The 18,989-nt window shown below is 54.0% G+C and overlaps 1 protein-coding gene across 1 annotated transcript; it reads right to left on the bottom strand.

Moving 5' to 3' along the window:
- Nucleotides 1-235: 235 nt before the first annotated feature.
- LOC130681287 (anthrax toxin receptor-like) lies at nt 236-17,806 on the bottom strand. The gene is made up of 14 exons (XM_057493937.1): nt 17,483-17,806; nt 14,578-14,930; nt 9,395-9,466; nt 8,194-8,265; nt 6,923-7,004; nt 6,777-6,810; nt 5,808-5,887; nt 5,657-5,725; nt 5,206-5,286; nt 5,060-5,120; nt 3,890-3,982; nt 2,683-2,752; nt 2,031-2,121; nt 236-470 (listed from the first exon to the last, which is right to left on the bottom strand). The coding sequence occupies exons 2-14, from the start codon at nt 14,763-14,765 to the stop codon at nt 264-266; spliced, it is 1,200 nt and encodes a 399-aa protein (XP_057349920.1). The 5' UTR covers nt 14,766-14,930; nt 17,483-17,806; the 3' UTR covers nt 236-263.
- Between the last annotated feature and the right edge of the window lie 1,183 nt (nt 17,807-18,989).

Genomic DNA, 18,989 nt, shown 5'->3' with positions numbered 1-18,989 from the left:
CTTCTCCTCAGGGGGAGGGCAGCTCACAGGTCCCCTCTCTGAGGCAAGTCTGAGGCACAAAGCCCCTTAGAGGCCAGCTGTGCACCCAGGAATGGGAGGGCAGCTCTGAGCCACCATGTGCTCAGGTGATGACCTCGGAACTGATGGGAACCTTCCCACAGGTGGAATCCTGGGGCAGCCAGGAGTCCCGATACTTTGGGGGGCTGGGGAGGGCCTGGGCCACAGGGCTGTGTAGTCAGGAGTCACCCACACATTTAATGCAGTCAGCAGATACAACAGCACAGCAGCAGAAAAAAGAGCAGAATCCCGAGAGACACAGAGCTGTAGAGAGAGATGGTAGTGAAGAAAACTTGAAGGGAAGACTGTTCATCCAGGGAAATATCCTGTGTGACTTCCAGCTCAGCAATTTGAACGACATGTTGTTGGGCAGCTGGTGGTACGGCATCCAGTAGGGCAGGTGGGGTCCCCTCCTGAAGAAAGCACACATGTTAAGTCCTCATGCACCTGGGCAGCTTCCTGTGGTGCCTGTCACTTGGCATCCCACCCCATACCTCCAAATCTCCTTTCCCCCTTACATTCTGATTGCCCCACTCTGAGAGGGCACGGTGGGACTAGGAGCCCAGGGCTGGACCCTGAGGGCCCCTGAAGAGCCCTGGGGCACAGACCCTGCTCAGAGGCTCTGCCCCAGAGCCCCATCAGGGAGTCCGGTATCCTCCGTGCTGGGCCACAGGCAGCCCCCACTGCACAGCTGGGCTGACAGCACAGGGGCCTGGGGAGGAGCACACCAGTGACGGCACACAGGGGGTGCAGGGGGCGCTGCTGGGGCTGGGATGAAGGGGGATTGCAGGATCAGGGCAGCACCCTGGGTCTATCTCCGCATAGCCTTGCCCTCCCTGCCCCCTTCCACAGAGCCGCTCAGCCCCTCTGAACCTGCACTTCCACATCTGCAGGAGCAAGTGAGGGGACACCTGTGAGGTTTAGAGTTCATAGCATGTCTTAGTACAGGGCAGGCCCATAAGGAATGGGGGCAACTGTCCTGTTGTTAGTCATAGCCAAGGAGAAGTTCACTACATCTGTGCACTCAGGTGCTGCAAGGCCTGAACCGTTCAACCAAGTGAGATGGTCAGAGAAGTGGGAGAGGGACAGGGCGAGAGTGACTCAGTGCCCAGGAGGCAGGGCCGAGGAGAGGAGAGGCCAGGCCAGGGCTGGGGGAGAAGCCACTGTGCTGGGAGTAGACACCGCTTGGCTCCTGAGTTCTTTTCCCAATGTGCCTATTGAAGGGCGGTTGTCACCGGGTGGGACTCCTGATGGGCAAATGGGTCAGTTCTGTCTGCTGATCTGTGAGCAGACATCCAGGGATAAGTATAAACAGACATGCCCAGGAGTGTCAGTGCTGTTGGAAGCCAGGTTTGGGGGCAGGGGCTGTGATGGTCACAACTGGGCTCAGGGCTGTACCCACAGCTGGGCTGGAGCACCAGTGCAGTGGAAATTCACCTCGACTGTGTAGGGTCACAGGTGTCCCAGCCTCCAGGGCTCCTGGGTCTGGGACCCCAGTTCGAGGGCCTGGACTCTAGCTCCCTGCACACAGCCTCCAGCCTCCACCCCTCACCTAAGCCAGACCCAGAGGGAGCTCTGAACTCCCCACCAGGAGAACTAGGCCAGGGAGGCAGCAAGGTGGGAGTCAGGGGGCCAGTCTCAGCATTGTTCCGGAGTCTATTTAGAGCTCCAAGTGGTCAGTGCCGTGTGCCTTCAGGGACCCTGGGCTTGCAACAGGGCAGAGGAGCTGCATGGCCCCAGATGCTTTACAGAGGTACCCCCAGGGCACTTCTGAAGCCTGAGTGGGGCACAGCTCCCCAGGGAAGGGCTCAAGGGGCTGTAGTGGCTGTGACGTGCTGCACAGGTGCCCAGCTGCACAAGCTACTTGCTGGGCCAGCCCTGGACACTGTTCCTGCCTTTTGCTTCCCAGTGCGTGTGTGTCTCCATCCAGTGAATGGACTCAGTATAGTCCCAGAGGGAGGCAGCAGTCTTACCCTGGAAGTCACACAGTTCCTCCTGCTGACATCTAAATCTGTCTTGATGAAGGTGAGGCCATTATCCAGGCTGATATCGATGAAGACGGCCCTAAAGGACAGAAAGGGCAGACGGTGACCAGCAGCCCAGACAGCAGTGCGTGCACTTGGCTCAACCTGCAGCCCAACAGTGGTCCTCTTTGTAGTGGCTCTGATCAGTAGGCATTCAGGACACCATGTAGGAGGCAGCACGGGACTCTCCCTTCCCTTTGCAGAGATGAGGTCAACCTCTGCAATGAAGGCTGAGCGGGCCGAGGAGCCCTGCATGGCCCAGATGCCCTCGTGGCCATGGGCTCTGTGGCCAGGCTGGCTGTTTGGTGTCACCTTCCAAACTCTTTTCTATGACACAGTGTGCTGACTTGGCCCTGAAAGGCTGCCTGGGCCAAAGGGACCATCCCTGGGGCCCGTCACCTCCTGCATCCTGCCCTCCTTGATAGAACCTGGGTGATGGGGGATCACAGCCCCTCAGGGGACCACCCGCACAGGTGGGTGCAGAGGAAGCCCTGAGTCCTCCCAGAACAGGTGTGAGCAGCTCCGCCAGAGGAGGCATCCTCCACGCTGGTCACGCCATAGTGCCAAAAACTGACCACTGTTCCCTGAGCTTTTCACTTACTGGCCCGGATTATTTATCTTTGGTCCTGGGCATGTAACGGAGGTATCTTGCACAGACACTGCCTTTTTTCCTGGAAGAAATTTACATGCAAATAATGTAAATGGACATGTCCCCACATCCCCGTCTCCCCTCCTGTGGCCCTTGGCAAGCAGAGCTCACCCTTTGGCAGATGTCAGCCTCTGTTCTCTGCCTCCTCAGAGCACCTACCTCACACCAAGTGCCAGGCTGCTGACTCGACTGTCAGATTAGCTATGACCTTCTGAACATTCTTACCCCTTTGTCGGAGCTCATAATGAACACTAAATGCTAAGTATGGTCAGGGGAGAGGATAGGTGTCTGGGTGTGGAATGGTTAGGATTGAATGGGGAAAAAATCCCCAAAGAGGTGCAAGCTGACTTTCCCGTTGGATGTGCACCGTCCAGAGAGGAGAATGATGGGATGGCAGCCCAGCAAGCAGAGAGGCCTGGACAGACATGACTGACTGGAAAGGAGTTTTCAAACCAATATTACACACATGGGATGAATTCCCAATTATTAGTGTCCTCTTTAATTTCTCTTAAGAGTGTCTTGTAGTTTTCAGGGTATAGGTCTTTCACTTCCTTGTGTAGGTTTATTTCTAGGCATTTTATTCTTTTTGATGCAATTGTGAATGGGATTGTTTTCCTAATTTCTGTTTCTGCTAGTTCATCATTAGTGATTAGGAATGCAACAGATTTCTGTGTATTCATTTTGAATTCTGCAACTTTGCTGAATTCAGATATTAGCTCTAGTAGTTTTGGAGTGGATACTTTAGGATTTTTTATGACATCATCTTTCAATCTCAAGGGAACACACCATCCTGGGAGACCTGGCCGAGACTCAGAGCCCTGGGGCTGCCTCAACTTCCCTCCCACAGACTAATGGACTTGAGTCCTTGCCTCTCAAGGGAAGGGAGAGCCCAGGAAAGGGAGGGGCATGCAGCTCTTAGGGCACACTCACCCCACACCCAGCCAGGGCTGCAGGAAGGCTGCTCCCAGGGGTGTGATGGTCCTGGGGATCGATTAAGTACTGGGCACTAGTGGCAGGTGCCCAGGCTCCCAAACAGTTACCCCTTCCACTGTCTATGTCACTTGTTTTCGGTGTGTACATAGCGAATGGTCAGCACGGGCTTTGAAGGCTTGGCTTGCTGTGGGACAGCTGTCCCTGGAGGAAAGGAGGGGCTACTTACGGATGGTTCTCTTTCCAATTCGAAATTGACAGATAACTTGATCTTTGTCTATGTTTTCAAAACCGTTTCCAATAACCTTGACTTCATTGTTACCTGCAAGAGTAATATCCAAATGTCTCTGTGAGGAAGCGCTGAGTTATCCTCCTCAGACCACAATTATGGCAGGCCGCCCCCAAAACAGAAACCCCATGAACTCTTGGGAGACTGCAGCTATAGCTACAGCTGTAGCTGAACCCACATCTGGGCAACCCCCTGGCCAAATCCTCTCCTTTTGGTCACTGAGGGCCTAGTCCCAGGAGCCTGGGCTGGGCCTAGCCTTGGGGGCCCCTCCCCACTTCCCATGACCCCCGAAGCACATTAAAGGCACCCAGCCTAGTTCTCTAGGGGCAAACCAGCCACGGGTTTCTGCTCTGAAATACAAAGGTGCCCCCTAATGGGCACAGGCAGGGACCAGGCAACCCTTACACAATTGAGAGGAGCCAAGACATCCTGGTGAGTCAGCCCTGGGTCATGTCTGAGCTGCACACACACACCTGGGGACCTGGAGACTTCCTGCCACCTGGAGTCAATTCTCTATTCCTCCTCCCCCACTGTCTTTCTGGGGGCCTATGGCAGAATGGAAACCAGGGAAGCCAAGCCTGTTCTTGCGGAAAGAGAATATGGGGTTTTAGTAGGGTACGTGGCTTCCCCCACCACCTGGCAGGCAGAGGCTCAGGATCTGATCTCAGGGCCCAATCCAGGACTGCACAGGATCCCACCTCTGCTCTACACCCAGCTGAATAGCTATCACGCAGCTCCTCTGTAACACCCTGGGCTCTGGTTTTCAGCCTCTAGGGGGCCCATTACAAACCTGGGCAAAGATGTCATCACATGCCCATCCCCAGCACACCGCAGGCACCCGTACCTCACACAGACTTACATACATACCTGACACAAATATTCTATGGACCCAATGCACATTCCAAACCACAGTCCCCCCACAGACACCACATACACGTACACACAGCACATTATACACATTCACACCACATGTGTCACACACACACACGGTGCGCCCAAACACACCACACAGACTGGAACCACGTACACCACTCCCAGCACACACATGGCACATGCACAAAACAAACACACACACACTCCTACGTTTACAACAGCGACCCCAGTTATTACCTCTAGTGCAGATAGAGGAGAAATTCACAGATATAATCTGCACACAAGACCTCTCTAGGAGCTGAAATAGAGAGAGAGGAGTGGCAGGGTCACGGGAGGGAACGGCGGGGCACGGTGTGCAGCCCCCTTCATCCCCCCCCACTCACTGGGTCAACGATGTCTTCGAGTCCGCTGTATCCAGTGTCCACTCCAAACACATGACCCTCTTCGCCAGCAATTTCCAGTAGCTGAAAGGGAGAGGAGACAGCCTGGGCCCACAGCCAGGGGTGATGACCCAGAGGTCCCCATCCCAGGAGACAGACACTGAGGGCTAGACCCTGGCACCCGCCAGCAGCCCGCCCTCAGGGGAGGGAAAGCTCTTCCACCCTCACCTCTGCTGGGTAGGTCTTACACAACAATTGTTATTCATTCTGAAGGGCCACCTTGCACATCTTTCAACTCCCTGGGCCCAGCTTAAGCAGAGAGGGCCCCCACCCCACTCCCCAGGCACTCCTTGGTGAGTAGAGGCCCATCCTCTGGGCGACCCTGAGAGAGCCGTCTTTGAAGCTTTCCCCAGCTAGGCTCACAAGTGACCCCTCATTACCTGCTCAGAATTACCTGGGACAGCTGATAATCTTGCACACCCACGAAATACAGAGTTGCCCCCAACTGCTTGGATTTTGCAGCCTGAGATAGAGGAAGTGTTGGGTATAATAAATTTGGTCCAAATTTGTGGACCAAAAGGCTGGTAACAATGGGCTTGACTCACTTCAACTTGTGTCTCTGCGAACGATTCTGGCAGCAGTTCTCCACCTGTCAGCACGATGATGAGGCTGGGTACCTTCACTCCTGTGGGAGAGGCAGGGCATGACTGGGTCAATGAGAGCAACTGCCACAGGCTTCCAGGACCCAAGCACTGCTCCCCACACCTCACCCTCCTGGAGAGAGGCCACCAGACCTGAGCACCTGCCACCCACATGCCTGGAAGGCTTTGCAGCTTATCACGCAACAAGAAGGGCCCCTAGCCCAGGACCCACTTTGCAGGTGAGGAGACTGAGCCCAGCTTAGGGTTCTTCTTACAGAACTGTCACTTCTACCAGACAGTACAACCTTTGCCCTGAAAGGCAACTCCAGCAATTTCACAGGATAAGCATCAGCCTTCCAGGTGAGCAAAAGCAGGAGTGGGCACACCTACTGTGCAAGACTCCTGCAGGTCCATGCAGGCCTGTTCCAGCTCTGGGCCTCACCCACAGCTCTCCCGCGGGCACCTGTAGACCCAGGCTCAGGGCTCGAGGTCAGAGGCAGGTGAGCAGTAGACCCCCTCCCCAGCTCAGTGCCTTTCCCTGGGCCACACATCTTTCCTAGACCCTACAGCCAAGATGAAGAGGTTTCTGGGACAGGCACAGTCATTTGCACTACAGGAGACACAGAGCAGGAGCATCAGCCCAAGGGAGGGAGCTGGAGGGAGGAGGAGTCAGGGAGCAGTGTGTGCCCAGCAAGGGGGAAGGTCAGGCTCCCCTCTTACACTTAGGCCCCACTGCTCTAGGACCCTCTGGGTTTCCCCCTTTCTTCTTCATGCAGCCCAGCTCCAGGGCCAGTGCCTCCTATTTCTTAGGAACCATGGCATCACACACGCGACCCCTTGCTGTGCTGTGGAACATCACCGACCTCACTGAGGCCCAGGCCTGGCTCTTCCCCCGGACACCATCACCAAGAAGGCAGGAAGCAGCTCACTTACCTGCAGCACGTGTTCTTTCGATCTGCTCATTGGCCTACAACAAAATGAAGGAAAATGTGTGTTGTGGGGACAGTGAGATGACCCAATGATGACCCTCTGAGAACTTAATAAAGCAGAGACACATCTCAGAAATCTAGATTCTGTACCTTTTTCAGTCCATGCTGCATATTTAGGGCTCCTGTAGGCAGCACATTGAGCAATTTGACAAGAGAAGTGCTTATTTTTTTTCTGAAAAAAAAAAATCAGAGCAGGTGGGAGATGGAATGAGGGGTTGCCTCTTACAACCAGCCTCTGGCTGTCTTTGTCCATCTGCACATGCAGCCCTGTTGGGACGGGAAAGGCCAAATCAAGGAGCCCTGTCCCAGCCCTCTGTCCTGTGCCTTTGGCATTGGCTGGCCTAGTTCCCACCTTTCCAGTCCCCTATCTGGTAAGCAGGGTCGCAAGGGGACGCTGCTTTCTAGCCTCATAGCTAAGGCCTGGGCTTCTCTGTGCTCAGCTCTGTCTAAGCCGTGCAGAACTGGGGGCCTCACCCAGGGGTACACGCTGACTATCCATGGTGAGTATGGGGAGATCCCAACTGTGATTCCATCACAGTGTGACTGGCAGCATGACCGCCCCCCGGGGGCCCTGGTGAGGGCACACTGTACCCCCACACTTAAGGCAGAGCTTGGAAAGGTCACCATGCTCACCACTGGCTCCTCCTGTCCACAGACCCTGGGACCCTCCAGTGCAGTGTCCTTGGGCTCTGTCTGGTGCTCCTCCCACTCTCAGGGGGGCTCCAGTCATTTTCCTACATGAGAAGCTAACCTCTCTGCTACTCAGAAGCTCCATGATGTCCCACCTCCCACCTAGACCCTCCTGAGATGCAGGCCCATGGTGCCTTTCTCCAGCACCCTGTCCATCTGGGGTTCAGAACCCACTCCTGGGCTCACCTGACCAGACTCACTGGGAACATGTTCCCCTCCACTGAGGCACCCACACTTGGATGACACCCATCCCTTTCTCCCTAGTTCTGACTGTCTGCCCCTTTCCCCAGCGGCCCAGGGCAAAAAGTGACACACAACAGCAGGTGCCGGGCTATGTCCCAAAAGGCCCCCCACATCTGCTCCACCTGATCTGGGAATCTTCACAGTCAACCTGCTCTAGGGAAAGGGTAGAGCACAGAGGGAAGGACTCGGGTGGGGTGGAGGGCTGGGCTCTGAAGGGAGGAGTCTGTCTACTAGTACAGGGTCCAGCCAGTGCCAGTGCAGAGGGGGCCAGGGCTGAAGGTCAGGGTGGGCAGTGAGGGGAGGGTCCAGGACAGCCGTGCCTGCACACCAGTAGGTTCCTCAGTGTGGGCTCAGGGGCCCCCTTTGCTCCCTGGCCTCCCTGTGCTCTGATTGCTGGGTCTGCTTTAGGGGATCAATGGAACACTTACCTGTTCGAGGTCAGCTTCATATTGATGTGGCCATGTGTCGAGTAGGTAATGAATGACATACGCTGTGTGGGGCTTGGGAGGAAACATGGGCTTGTGAGCAACTATACACACAGGCTGGAAGTGATGCTGATATGTAACAGGGAGGGGGTGCCCACCAAGTTCCCTGTTCTCCATTCTGTCTCTTTTAGTGTGGAGTCCATTTCCTGGACTCCAGAAGTTCTCATCACTTTTGTGAAGGATCATGAGGCCTGGAAGGCGTGCAGCCCAGCACCCTGTAGATCCAAATCCCAAAAGGCTGTTTGCTCTCTCTACCTCTCTCACACACACACGTGCACACAGGGCTGCTACATGCACAAGGGGATAGACAGCGACATGCTCTTCCACGAGGGCCCTCCCAAGCTGGCCTCTCCTCTCCTGTCAAATTCTCTGTACTTTCACTTCTCCTCCTCCCTGGGCTATCTTTCCCCACCTCCCTCCCCTCATCTCAAAGAAATCGTCCTCCCTCATCACCATTCATATTCTCCCCTCCCTTTTCACCTTCTGGCCCCTCTCTTCTGATCACCTGGCCCTCGTTATCCTTTAGTTACACTGTTCCCACAGGTCCCTATATGAGCTCCCCACTGGTCCTGGCTCTTGCCCGCCATTATGAGACTTCTCTGCCTAGAGTACAGTTGGAGTCTCACCAGTCCCCTCTGATCACACGTCACCCAGAGCTCCCTATAGCCCACAGCAGGAAATCCAGGCCCTGCTTCCTGGCATTATTGGCCTCTTTTGCCTTGGCCACAAGTGGACCTCTCGCTTCATCTCCCAGCCTTCCCATGTTAACCATGTTCAACCAAATAGACCCCTTACTGCTCAAATGACCTTCATAGTTCTTGTTACCCTGTGTTTCTCATCCTTCAAGATCTAGATAAAATTTCCACATCCAGATGTTTAGTTACAGTGTTAAGGAGTTTGCCTATTTCCTAGTCTGTGAGGTTCTCCAGGGAAGACTATGCCCCTGAGAACAAGGCCTGACCCCCAGGAAGGAGCCAAGCAGGGCTGCAGAGATCTTAGGAAACAAGTGTGTGCTGTACTTTTCTCCGGCTTCAGAACACTGCCCTGAGCTTTGGGACCTGAGGCAGTCCCATGTCTGCTGCATCTAAATAGCAATGTACTCAGTCAGAGGAAAACGCCCCGCAACAGAGCTGAAAAGCCGTACTTTTTAAATCTGTTCACCAAATCCTTCACAAAGCTCTGTGTGAACTCCCAGTTGTCATTTACACAGTGGGATCTGAAAAAGAAGAAGACATGAGTCAGAGACGGAGGTGCATGTATCATGTGAGCATAGTTTCTGCCTCCCTGCCTTCCTGCAGGCCCTTAGCAAGCTCCTCCACGAGAGCCCCCAGCTCCTGAAATAGCTAAAGGCCACCACAGCTCCTGGAGTGAAATCAGTGGGTTACCCTCGTGGTGACTTTAGTCAATGTGAGTGGCAGCAATTGACCAATTAGACTTGTGTGGTAGGGGATGAGGGACTTCTCAGATGAGGGGCTTTTAGTGGCAAACACGGATGGTTGATCATGCTACCTGGGAATGTTAGGAAATGAGGTGGGATGCATTGGTCGGTAAAGCCTCCAGAGATTCTGATATGCTGGCTCTCCTGGTCCCCCATTTCCCCTTGGGAATCGCCATTCCCAGCCCTCTGCTCCTCTTCCAGCCCTTGAACACGGGGGTGGGTCATGGCTCTCGGCTCTTCCTCCCCACCATTCCCTCTGCCTCCACGGCTGCATCTAAAACCGTCAGCAAATAGTGAGGAAACTAAGGATAGATGACCCGAACATCAAGATTCCCCAGTGACTACATATCTATCAGGCCCTTACAAACATGATTTCTGATTCCAGAACAACCCTATGGTAGTACAATTATTCCCACTTTTCAGATGAGAGAACAGGATTCCACAGGTCATAGAATGTGACACAATTCCAGTAGCTAGCATGGATGTGAACCCAGCCCTGGCTGCAAAATCCACTCTCTACCCATCACACTTGGCAGATCAGAGTGACCCTGAGTCAGACAACTGCTGGGTAGCAAAGCAGCAGACTTTGTCCACCTACTGAAATAGAGATTTGCTCTCAGACCCACACCAAAGTCCAAGACAACTCCATGCCTAACTAATGATGGTAACACTTTCTATTTTCCTCCCCATTACCTCTCTCCTCTGTTTTCCCATTGAATGAAAACGACACTCCAAAGACAATTTATAGGAAACAAGAGTCTTCAACCCACCTATCTACTCTGGGATAGTTGTTAATTTATGATAATTTTGAAGGAAACCCTTGATTCTATAACACAAGAATGTGAGAGCTCACAGGCAACCACAGGGACCTACAGTTCCCCAGCAAGGAGGCAGTAGGGAACAGAGCAGGCATGTGGGCTTCTGGCATTCAGGGCTCCAGTCATGATTCAGTGCCCCTCTCCTAAATGAGAATGGAGAGATGGGTATCCATAGACAGCTCCACAATTAAACCTTGAGGCCAAAACATCCTGGTGATATAACTATTCTGGGAGAACAGACACATAGAGCAGAATCATGTGAGGGAGCTGAGATGTAACTCAACTCATTTCCCTTCTTCCACAGTAAGAAGTTAACAGAGACTACATAACCTCAAGCAGCAAGGAACATGACAGAGTATAAACATGTTTTAGAGTGTGAACATATTATTAGATACATGGTCACAATGTCAAAAAAATACTATCTGGAACACTTGCAAATGGCTGTCCCTGAGGAATAGGATCAGAAGTGGGTGGTATGGGGCAAGAGCCTCAAGGTTTTGTGTGTGTGTGTGTGTGTGTGTGTGTGTGTGTGTGTGTGTATTTGTAATAGTGTTCCATGTTAAATTTATGTTCAAGCATTTCCTTGATAAATTTAAAAATGAAATTACAGACGAATTGTGGCATGAAGTGTGAAAATGTCAGACGTGGAAGCTCTAAGCCTTAGATTCCACAAAGAAACACTGAACAAACAGAGGCTTAAATCTGATACATGCTACACCATGGGTGGACCTCACACAATAAGGCAAACACAAAATGCCAACGGAAGTGTCTGAAGTGTCTGGGACAGGCAAATTTGTGGATACAGAAAATAGACAGGAGGTTGCCAGGAGTTGGGGAGGGATGAATGTGGAGTTATTGTTTACACAAGTTTGAGAAGCCTCTGTCCCTGAGAAAGCACAGAAGCCATGGCTCGCTTCGTGAGGAACAGCTGGGAAGGGCCCTGAGAAGGAAAAAACAAAAGACATGGAACGGCCCATCCAAAGGGGAGCGCAGATCATCAGCCAGGCCTGCACAGCTCTGCTCTTCCGCTCACCGGAACTCGGGAGGAAGCCGTGCAGGACGCACACATGCTGAGTCCAGATGCTTCACTGACGACGCCCCTTCAGCTGTCATCCTCTCTGAGAACCTCTCACCCTGCCTTTCCCGAGGTAGCCCCACGCAGTGACGGGCGGCCCTAACATTTGGTCCAACTTGGGACACCCCTGAGTGCCAGCTGAGGCTGTCAGACCTGCACGGAAGCTCCACCTAATCCTACCTCTGCCCATGCTGTCGCACAGGGGTTGGCGCCAAGGTGTTGGTTAATGAGCATCCTGCCCAGGCTCCATGTCCGGAGTGGACGGATCTTGAAGCTCTGCTCTCGCCCCTAGGCCATCCCCTCTTCCTCCACCTTTGTCACACGTGTGGGTGCTCCCCTGGATTCTGCCTCTCCATTATCCTCTCACTGGGCACACCAACCTCGGGACCCTACTTGACTTCCCCCAGCATAGAATGAATGCACAGGCCTACTCATCACATGATGACGGCGCCCAGAGAACCTCCGGAGGGCTCCCAGCAGAGACATTAGGCTCACACATCCCCCACCCCAGAAGGCCCATGGGGAGGAAGGCTGAGTCAGGGAATCTGGGCTGGGTCGGCGGCCCCTGGGGGGCAGGGAGATCCCAGGAGGTGTGATTTTGGCTTAACTGGCAGTTCACTTTATACTTATCTTGCGTGACTATGTCTGATGCTGTGCTGAGCAAACTACCTACAAATTCCCCTTCACCTTCATTGCAACACGGTGAGATGGGTATGAAGACGCCGACTGTACAGATGGGGACACTGAGGCACAGAGAGATGAAGCAACTGGCCCAAGCCTCTCTGATGGCGAATGGAGTCTGCCTGATTATAGGGGTGGGGCTGGCTCCCACTGCCTGTTCCCCTGGAAGGGCAGGGAGCGGCCCCAGGAGGGAGGATGTTCTCACCCCCAAGCACTTCTCACCCAGCCAGCCCTGTCTGGGGCTGCGCAGCTCCCAGCCCCGGGGCTGAGGTTGCCGTGGTTTCAGGTCTGGCCTGGCCACAGCAGCAACACTCTGGGCCCATTCCCCACTGGTGGCCCAGGGCTGGGAAGTGGGTGTGTAAATGCTTCCTTGGGCACCCTCAGCTGCTCCTCCCATTTGCACAATCTGGCAGGATTTAGTCCTGGCCAACCAAAATGGCAAGTGTCAAGGCGACGGCCATGGTGAGGGGTGGGGGGCACAGTGCCGTGGCACCTCCTGTCCTGGAGCCTGAGTGGGGTGCAAGGGACTTCAGTGGCTCCCCTCCCTCTACTTCCCTCTCCACCTTCAGGGCAAGGCCTGTACTCCTCACCCTGAGCTGCCGGGAGAGCCAGCTGTGGTTGGAGGGGCAAGGGCTGCCTGCCAGCATTTAAGAAGCCAAAGGAGGCAGTGGGAAGAGAGGGGCAGGAGTGGGGAGGTCCTGGCTCCAAGAGCTGTTTCCCTAGTGCCTTTCTCACACGCCCGTGTCACACCTCCTTGGGGGAGAGGGGAGTATCTTCCCACCGTCTAGCGTTTGGAAGCAAATAAGCTTGGCTGACATTGAGTAAATCACTTGCACCTCAGCCTCAGTTCCGTCATCCCCAAATCAGGAAAGATCCATTGCCTTAAGGTTTGGGAGGCCTACATGGGAGGGCACGTTGCCTGGCACATAGTGCCCAATTATTATTATTACACATGCCCCTCCTGCACCCTGAGCCCTTCCCCATGCACCCCAGGGCCTAGATGTGCCTGAGCAGGCCCACCAGCAGAGACCAGGGTGCAGGCAGGGGCACTAAAACAGCATGGCAGCTGAGAGGCCCCTCTGCGCCCACTGGCCCTCTCTGGGAAGACAGACCCAAGGAGGCTCTCAGTCCCCCAGGACCATTCAGACCCCAACACAAGCCCCAGGTGAGAATCACTAGCCCCCTGGGCTGGGCTGGGGATCAGGGAGGCAAGAGCTGCCCAGGGCAACGCAGAGCCTTCCCCGAGACAGTGACGAGGGACCTTCCCTCCTTGGCAGGGGGCGCTCCCAGCTCTGCGGGTTCAGCTGGGCCTGCACCCCCCTATCAGCAGGCTCCAGGGAGACTAGGGGGATTCAGAGGCCGTCTCCCCTGGGAGGGAATGAGGCAGCTCAGTGGGCCTGGGTCCTGCAGCCCCCCCCCCAAGTCTCTGGGCTGTTTCCTCCAGCCCCCAGGAGCTGCCCCCCTTCAGGAGACTGCACATCACAGGCCTGCCCTGCTCTCGCTTCAGGGATGGTTCTGAGGATGACAGAAAGGCCAAGAAAGTCCTTGGACACCACAGAATCCTTTAAATATATTGACAGTCATACCACTGTCAACACTGAATACGCAGCATTTATTCCCAGCCCAACACAGGAGGTGAAAATGGAAGCAAGGTCATCTCCTCCAAAGACAGAGACCACCTTCCTTCTCTGAGGGCTTGCAGGTGCCTAACCCACAGCCTAGCTCCCCCAGGCTCTGGACAAACCAAAGTGTCCTGGAAGTGCACATACACTGTAACTTGGGTCTTCAAGGTGTCCAAGAAAGAAGCAAAGCACTTGGCAGCATGAAAGCAAAGGCCTTTCTCAGTAGTGACACTGGGGATGCCCAAAAGCCACCTGGCCATCTCCCTGGGGCCCATTTACACAATAGTCATCGGTGTGAGAAACAAAACAAAACAAAACAAAACAAAACAAGCCAACAGACAAAACCCAACAGCGAAGCCCAGAGGGCGCTAACCGCTGAGAAGTTTGCTCCCAGGAATTTCCCCGCCAGCTGATTAAGGGGCCTGCAGGTCACAGACCTGGGCCATGTGGTTGGAGGGACTGTGTCATCTAGAAACCAGATGATCGCCTTTCATCCTTTTCAGGAGAAAAAGTCCCAGGGAACAAATGCCTGGGGCATTCTTTCTGCCCCAGGAACAGGGAGACCACAGAGAGTCTGTTCCTTGAATGTGACCAAGACAGTCCCTGCTTCCCTCTCTCAGAGCCTGGGGCCCCAAACTGACCCCAGGGACAGCACTGCTCTATGGCACTGACTAGAGCCGGTGGGCCATTCACGAGTCTAAGACGAAGTACACGTCGTAAGTGCTCCAGCAGGAGTCCCCAGCTGCTGGGCTCTCCTGGAGCCTGGAGCTGGGGTGGTGACCTTGGTCCTGGGTGAGGTAGCGGTGGAGGGTGCTCCCGGTGGTCAGGAGCGGAGACGGCAGCAGCAGCAGCAGGAAGATGACGAGCGTGGGACCCAGCATCCTGGGGCCGCTGTTCTTGTCTCATCCCAGAAAACTACAGGCTTCCTCTAGCCACACCTCCTCTGCTTCCTCCTGTGCTCAGGGGCCTCGGCACTCCCAAACTCAGCTCTACTCACACTTTAATCAGTATACCTTGCACCTGCAAGCAGCCACCTGATACCTGCCCTGTGGGTCCAAGTAGCAAGTGGTTGGCTGTGGGGTGACAGCCCCACTACTTATGCACCTTCACCCCGCGCCCTGCTGAGGTATGTCCATTATGATGGACAATAAGTTGCCATGGTGACCTTGTGAACTGCAGCTCTGCCCACTGTTCTCCCTGTGGGCAACCCCAGGCAGGAGTTTGAAGGGGTAGTCAGATGAGGCCTCCATTTGTCCCTTATCCCCAACCATCCCAGGGTCTTTACAATTTCAACGAAACCCAGCCCTTTGGTAAACTGAAGGAGGGTACTGAGGGGGCCTACACACGGACATCACTGAGTGAGGAGGGGGAGACAGGAGTGTTGTAAAGTTTATTTGTGGGGACACTGAAGTCACCCAAGGGATAGAAGGATCTAGAGGAAGGTTGTGAAAGCAGGCCAGTGTCCTTTGTGAATGAGGGACATTCCAGTTATCTGCTGCTGTGTACTGAACCATCCCAGACCAAGGGACATAAAACAGAAACATTTCATATGCTCACAGGTTCTGTGGATTAGAAATTCAGAAATGTCTGAGTGGGAGTGGGTTGACTTTCCTCCATGGAAAACCCACTTGCTCTTTCATGTAAATTTTGGAATCATATCATAAAACTCTCCACTCACCTAAACTTCTCAGTATCTTAGCAAAATAAAGTTAAATATGTAGATGCATTTGGAGGGATTTGAATCTGCTATCTGGATTCTCCTACCAGTGAACATCAGGCACCCGGCCTACTTCCCTCCTTAGGGGCCAAACCAGCCATGGGTTTCTGATCTGAAATGCCAAGGGGCCCCCTAATGGGTGCAGGAAGGGGTACACAGAGGGGGACACAGTTCTGAGGGCACACCCTGCGCCAAACCCAGCATGGGCTGCAGTGAAGGCTACTCCCAGGTGTGTGGTGGTGCTGGGGACGGATTAATTCCTGGGTGTCACCGGCAGGTGTCCAGGCTGGGCTCACTGAGGGGAGGCAGCCTGATGCGGGACGGTTGTCACTGGAGGAAAGGAGGGCCTACGTACCTGGGGATTTCTTGCTACCAAATCTGAATTGACAAATAACTTCCTCTGTGTTGTCTACATTTTGAAAGCCTTTTCCAAAAACCTTGAAGTTCTTGTTAACTGCAAGAGTAACATCAATATGTCTGTGTGAGGAAGGGCTGAGGTATTTTCCTCAGATCGCAACTATGGCAGGCCGCCCCCAAACAGAATTCCCAGGAACTTGTGAGGACGAGCCTGCATCTGAACCAACATCTGGGCAGCCCTCTGGCCGGATCCTCCCCTGGGGTCACTGAGGGCTTACTCTCAGGAGCCTGGGCTGGGCCCAGGGCACTCAGGGGCTGCTCCCCACTTCCCATGACCCCCGAAGCCCATTAAAGGCACCCGGCCTACTTCCATCCCTAGGGGCAAACCCAGCCATGGGTTTCTGCTCTGAAATACCAAGGTGCCCCCTAATGGGCACAGGCAGGGACCAGGCAACCCTTACACAATTGAGAGGAGCCAAGACCTCCTGGTGAGTCAGCCCTGGGTCATGTCTGAGCTGCACACGCACACCTGGGGGCCTGGGGACTTTCTGCCACCTGGAGTCAATTTTCTGTTCCTCCCCCCTGTCTTTCTGGGGGCCTATGACAGAATGGAAACCAGGGAAGCCAGGCCTGTTCTTGCGGAAAGAGAATGTGGGGTTTCAATAGGGTACGTGGTTCCCCCCACCACCTGGCAGGCAGAGGCTCAGGATCTGATCTCAGGGCCCAATCCAGGACCGCAGAAGATGCACCTCTGCTCTAGACCCAGCTGAATAGCTATCACGCAGCTCCTCTGGAATGCCCTGGGCTCTGGTTTTCAACTCATGGGGCTGTGATTGCTGAGCCTGAAACCCTAGAGGGGACCTGGCTGTCCTGAGCCTCATGGGGAAGTTTGGGCCCAGCCTCTACTCCCATGTCTGTGACACACAGGGAGTGTGGCAGCTCAGGGTAGGGCTGAGAGCCCAGGGCACGGCAGGTGCCGGCACTCCTGGGAACGGTGCACAGTGCCCCTCTGCTCTGTGTGTCTTACCCTGCCTTGTGTCCCTGCTGCCCTTCGGGCCCTGCTCTTGACCACTTGTCCTCTTGCAGGAACTACAGCTCCCAGGGGTCTGGTTCACTCTGGGAATTTTAGACAAGTGGGGCCAGGATGAGGTTTCAGGGTTTTGAGCAGAGATGTTGAGTTAAAGCGCTGTGCTCTGCCCAGACAGCTGCACCTTTTACATTCTATCTGCCCTCACCCTGTTCCTCCAACAGCAAAAACCCCAAGAAGAAAGGGAATCCAAGAGTGAGCGCAGCCGGCTTGCAGGGAGCTGTACGTCCCCCGCTACACCCCCACTGCCCACCAGCTCTGAGAGCACAGAGGGACCTGCCACCCCAGGACAGAGACAGATCCTTTCCGGAAGGGAGGGCATTCTTTCTGGGAGAAAAGTTATACAACAGGCTGCCTGGGATCCAGGGACAGGGGATGGAAGGCGGGCAGCTCCCTGGGAAGATTTTTTAACAAATCTTTTACTTCCTCCACAGCACCTTACAGCTTGCATTCTCATGCTGCTTCCTCCTGTATCAATGCCATTTTATTCTTCAGTAAATCCGCAGACCTTCGCAGTTCACATTCGTGTGCTGCCATTTCTCATGTCTCTTGCAGGAGCACATTCTTGTCATCTGTAGACTTTTTTAGTACTGTTAGAAACAGCCAAACCACGGTTCCCACTGCCCAATGGCCACACTATTTCTTAAAGAACCTCCTTATTATGCTGTGGGCTCCACCTTCCTCAAGTCCTGGGACAGGGTCCAGTCCTGTAGAAGGCAAGCCACCTCAGATCACATGCCCACTGGGGGACACTCAAATATCTCCCCATTCATAGGGGTATCCTGCTGAAATAACCTCCCATGAGGGTAGCCTTTTCCATTCTTTGGTCTACAGTGAATCCTGCTGGCTAAGCCAGTTGTCTTGACTGAGTGCTTCAGTCCCACACAAGTTCACTATGGATTCAGCGAGACTAAGAAATGACAATGAAACATTCTTGGGGTAAAAGGGTTACACCCAGCTTCATTCTCCTGGCGAAAGGTTGAGCACTAGAATCACATCTGCATCCAACTGTCTGCAGGTCCATAATCCTCCTCCGTCTCTGCCTCCACCCAGAGCACTGGGCAGAGCTCTTTAGATCGAGGCTCAGTCAATATTAGCTTATTGCCTATGGATGCGCAAGCATTAGCCTAGCAGTAGGCCAATTAGATCATCAAGTAGTTTAGGGTCAGGTAAGGATCTTGGCCATAGGAGCTTCCATTTCCCCACACTGAGATAGTGTTCCTGAGAGACACTGTGGAGAAGGTAAAGGATGTAGCAGAGGACATGCTCTGTGGAGCAAGATAGCTCCCATCAGCTCCAGAAGTGGCAGAGGGTTCACTGAAGAAGAATAAGGAGGTAGAGGTGGTGCTGGAGACACCAACCCTCCTCTATTGAAAGCCTGCCCAGCTGTAATCAAGTAAATGAAGAGATAGCAACTGCAGGTTCCTCCAGGAGAGGTACAGACCCCTCTCCAGGGCATAGTGCACTTTATGTTCCCCTAGACACAGGCAGAGCTGGTGGCTTTGGGCTTCCAGTTTCAGCAGAAACCCACAGAATCCATATCAGCCTGGCTCCTGTACCTTTGGGACATAGAGGTGGATAGTATCCTCCTGTCTGAATCAGAGATGGGAAAGCGGGCTTCCCTGACAACTCATCCTGCCTTGCAACAGCCAGTGCAGAATGTACACCAGACCCCTAGGACCCACTCCCTTCTCAAATGGCTGATGGCCACACTCCACACTGTACAGCCCAATCCGGGTGACTTACCATATTCCCCACTAGATGGCAGATGCATGCCAAGCTCTAACAGGTGTTACAGAATTGGGGCATGAAAAATACCATGTATAACCCAGTAAATTATGACTCAAATCAGAAGCTGTTTATGGTGGGGATAAGGGTATGGTGCTGCAAATGGCTCCCTCAACCCTCTTTGGGCCCTTAGTAGCCATTCTTGCCCCTCACTTC

The sequence above is a fragment of the Manis pentadactyla genome, chromosome 16, assembly GCF_030020395.1.
Source record: "Manis pentadactyla isolate mManPen7 chromosome 16, mManPen7.hap1, whole genome shotgun sequence".
NCBI lineage: Eukaryota > Metazoa > Chordata > Mammalia > Pholidota > Manidae > Manis > Manis pentadactyla.
The sequence above is the reverse complement of the archived record's forward strand: the minus strand, read 5'-3'. Positions and strand labels throughout refer to the sequence as shown.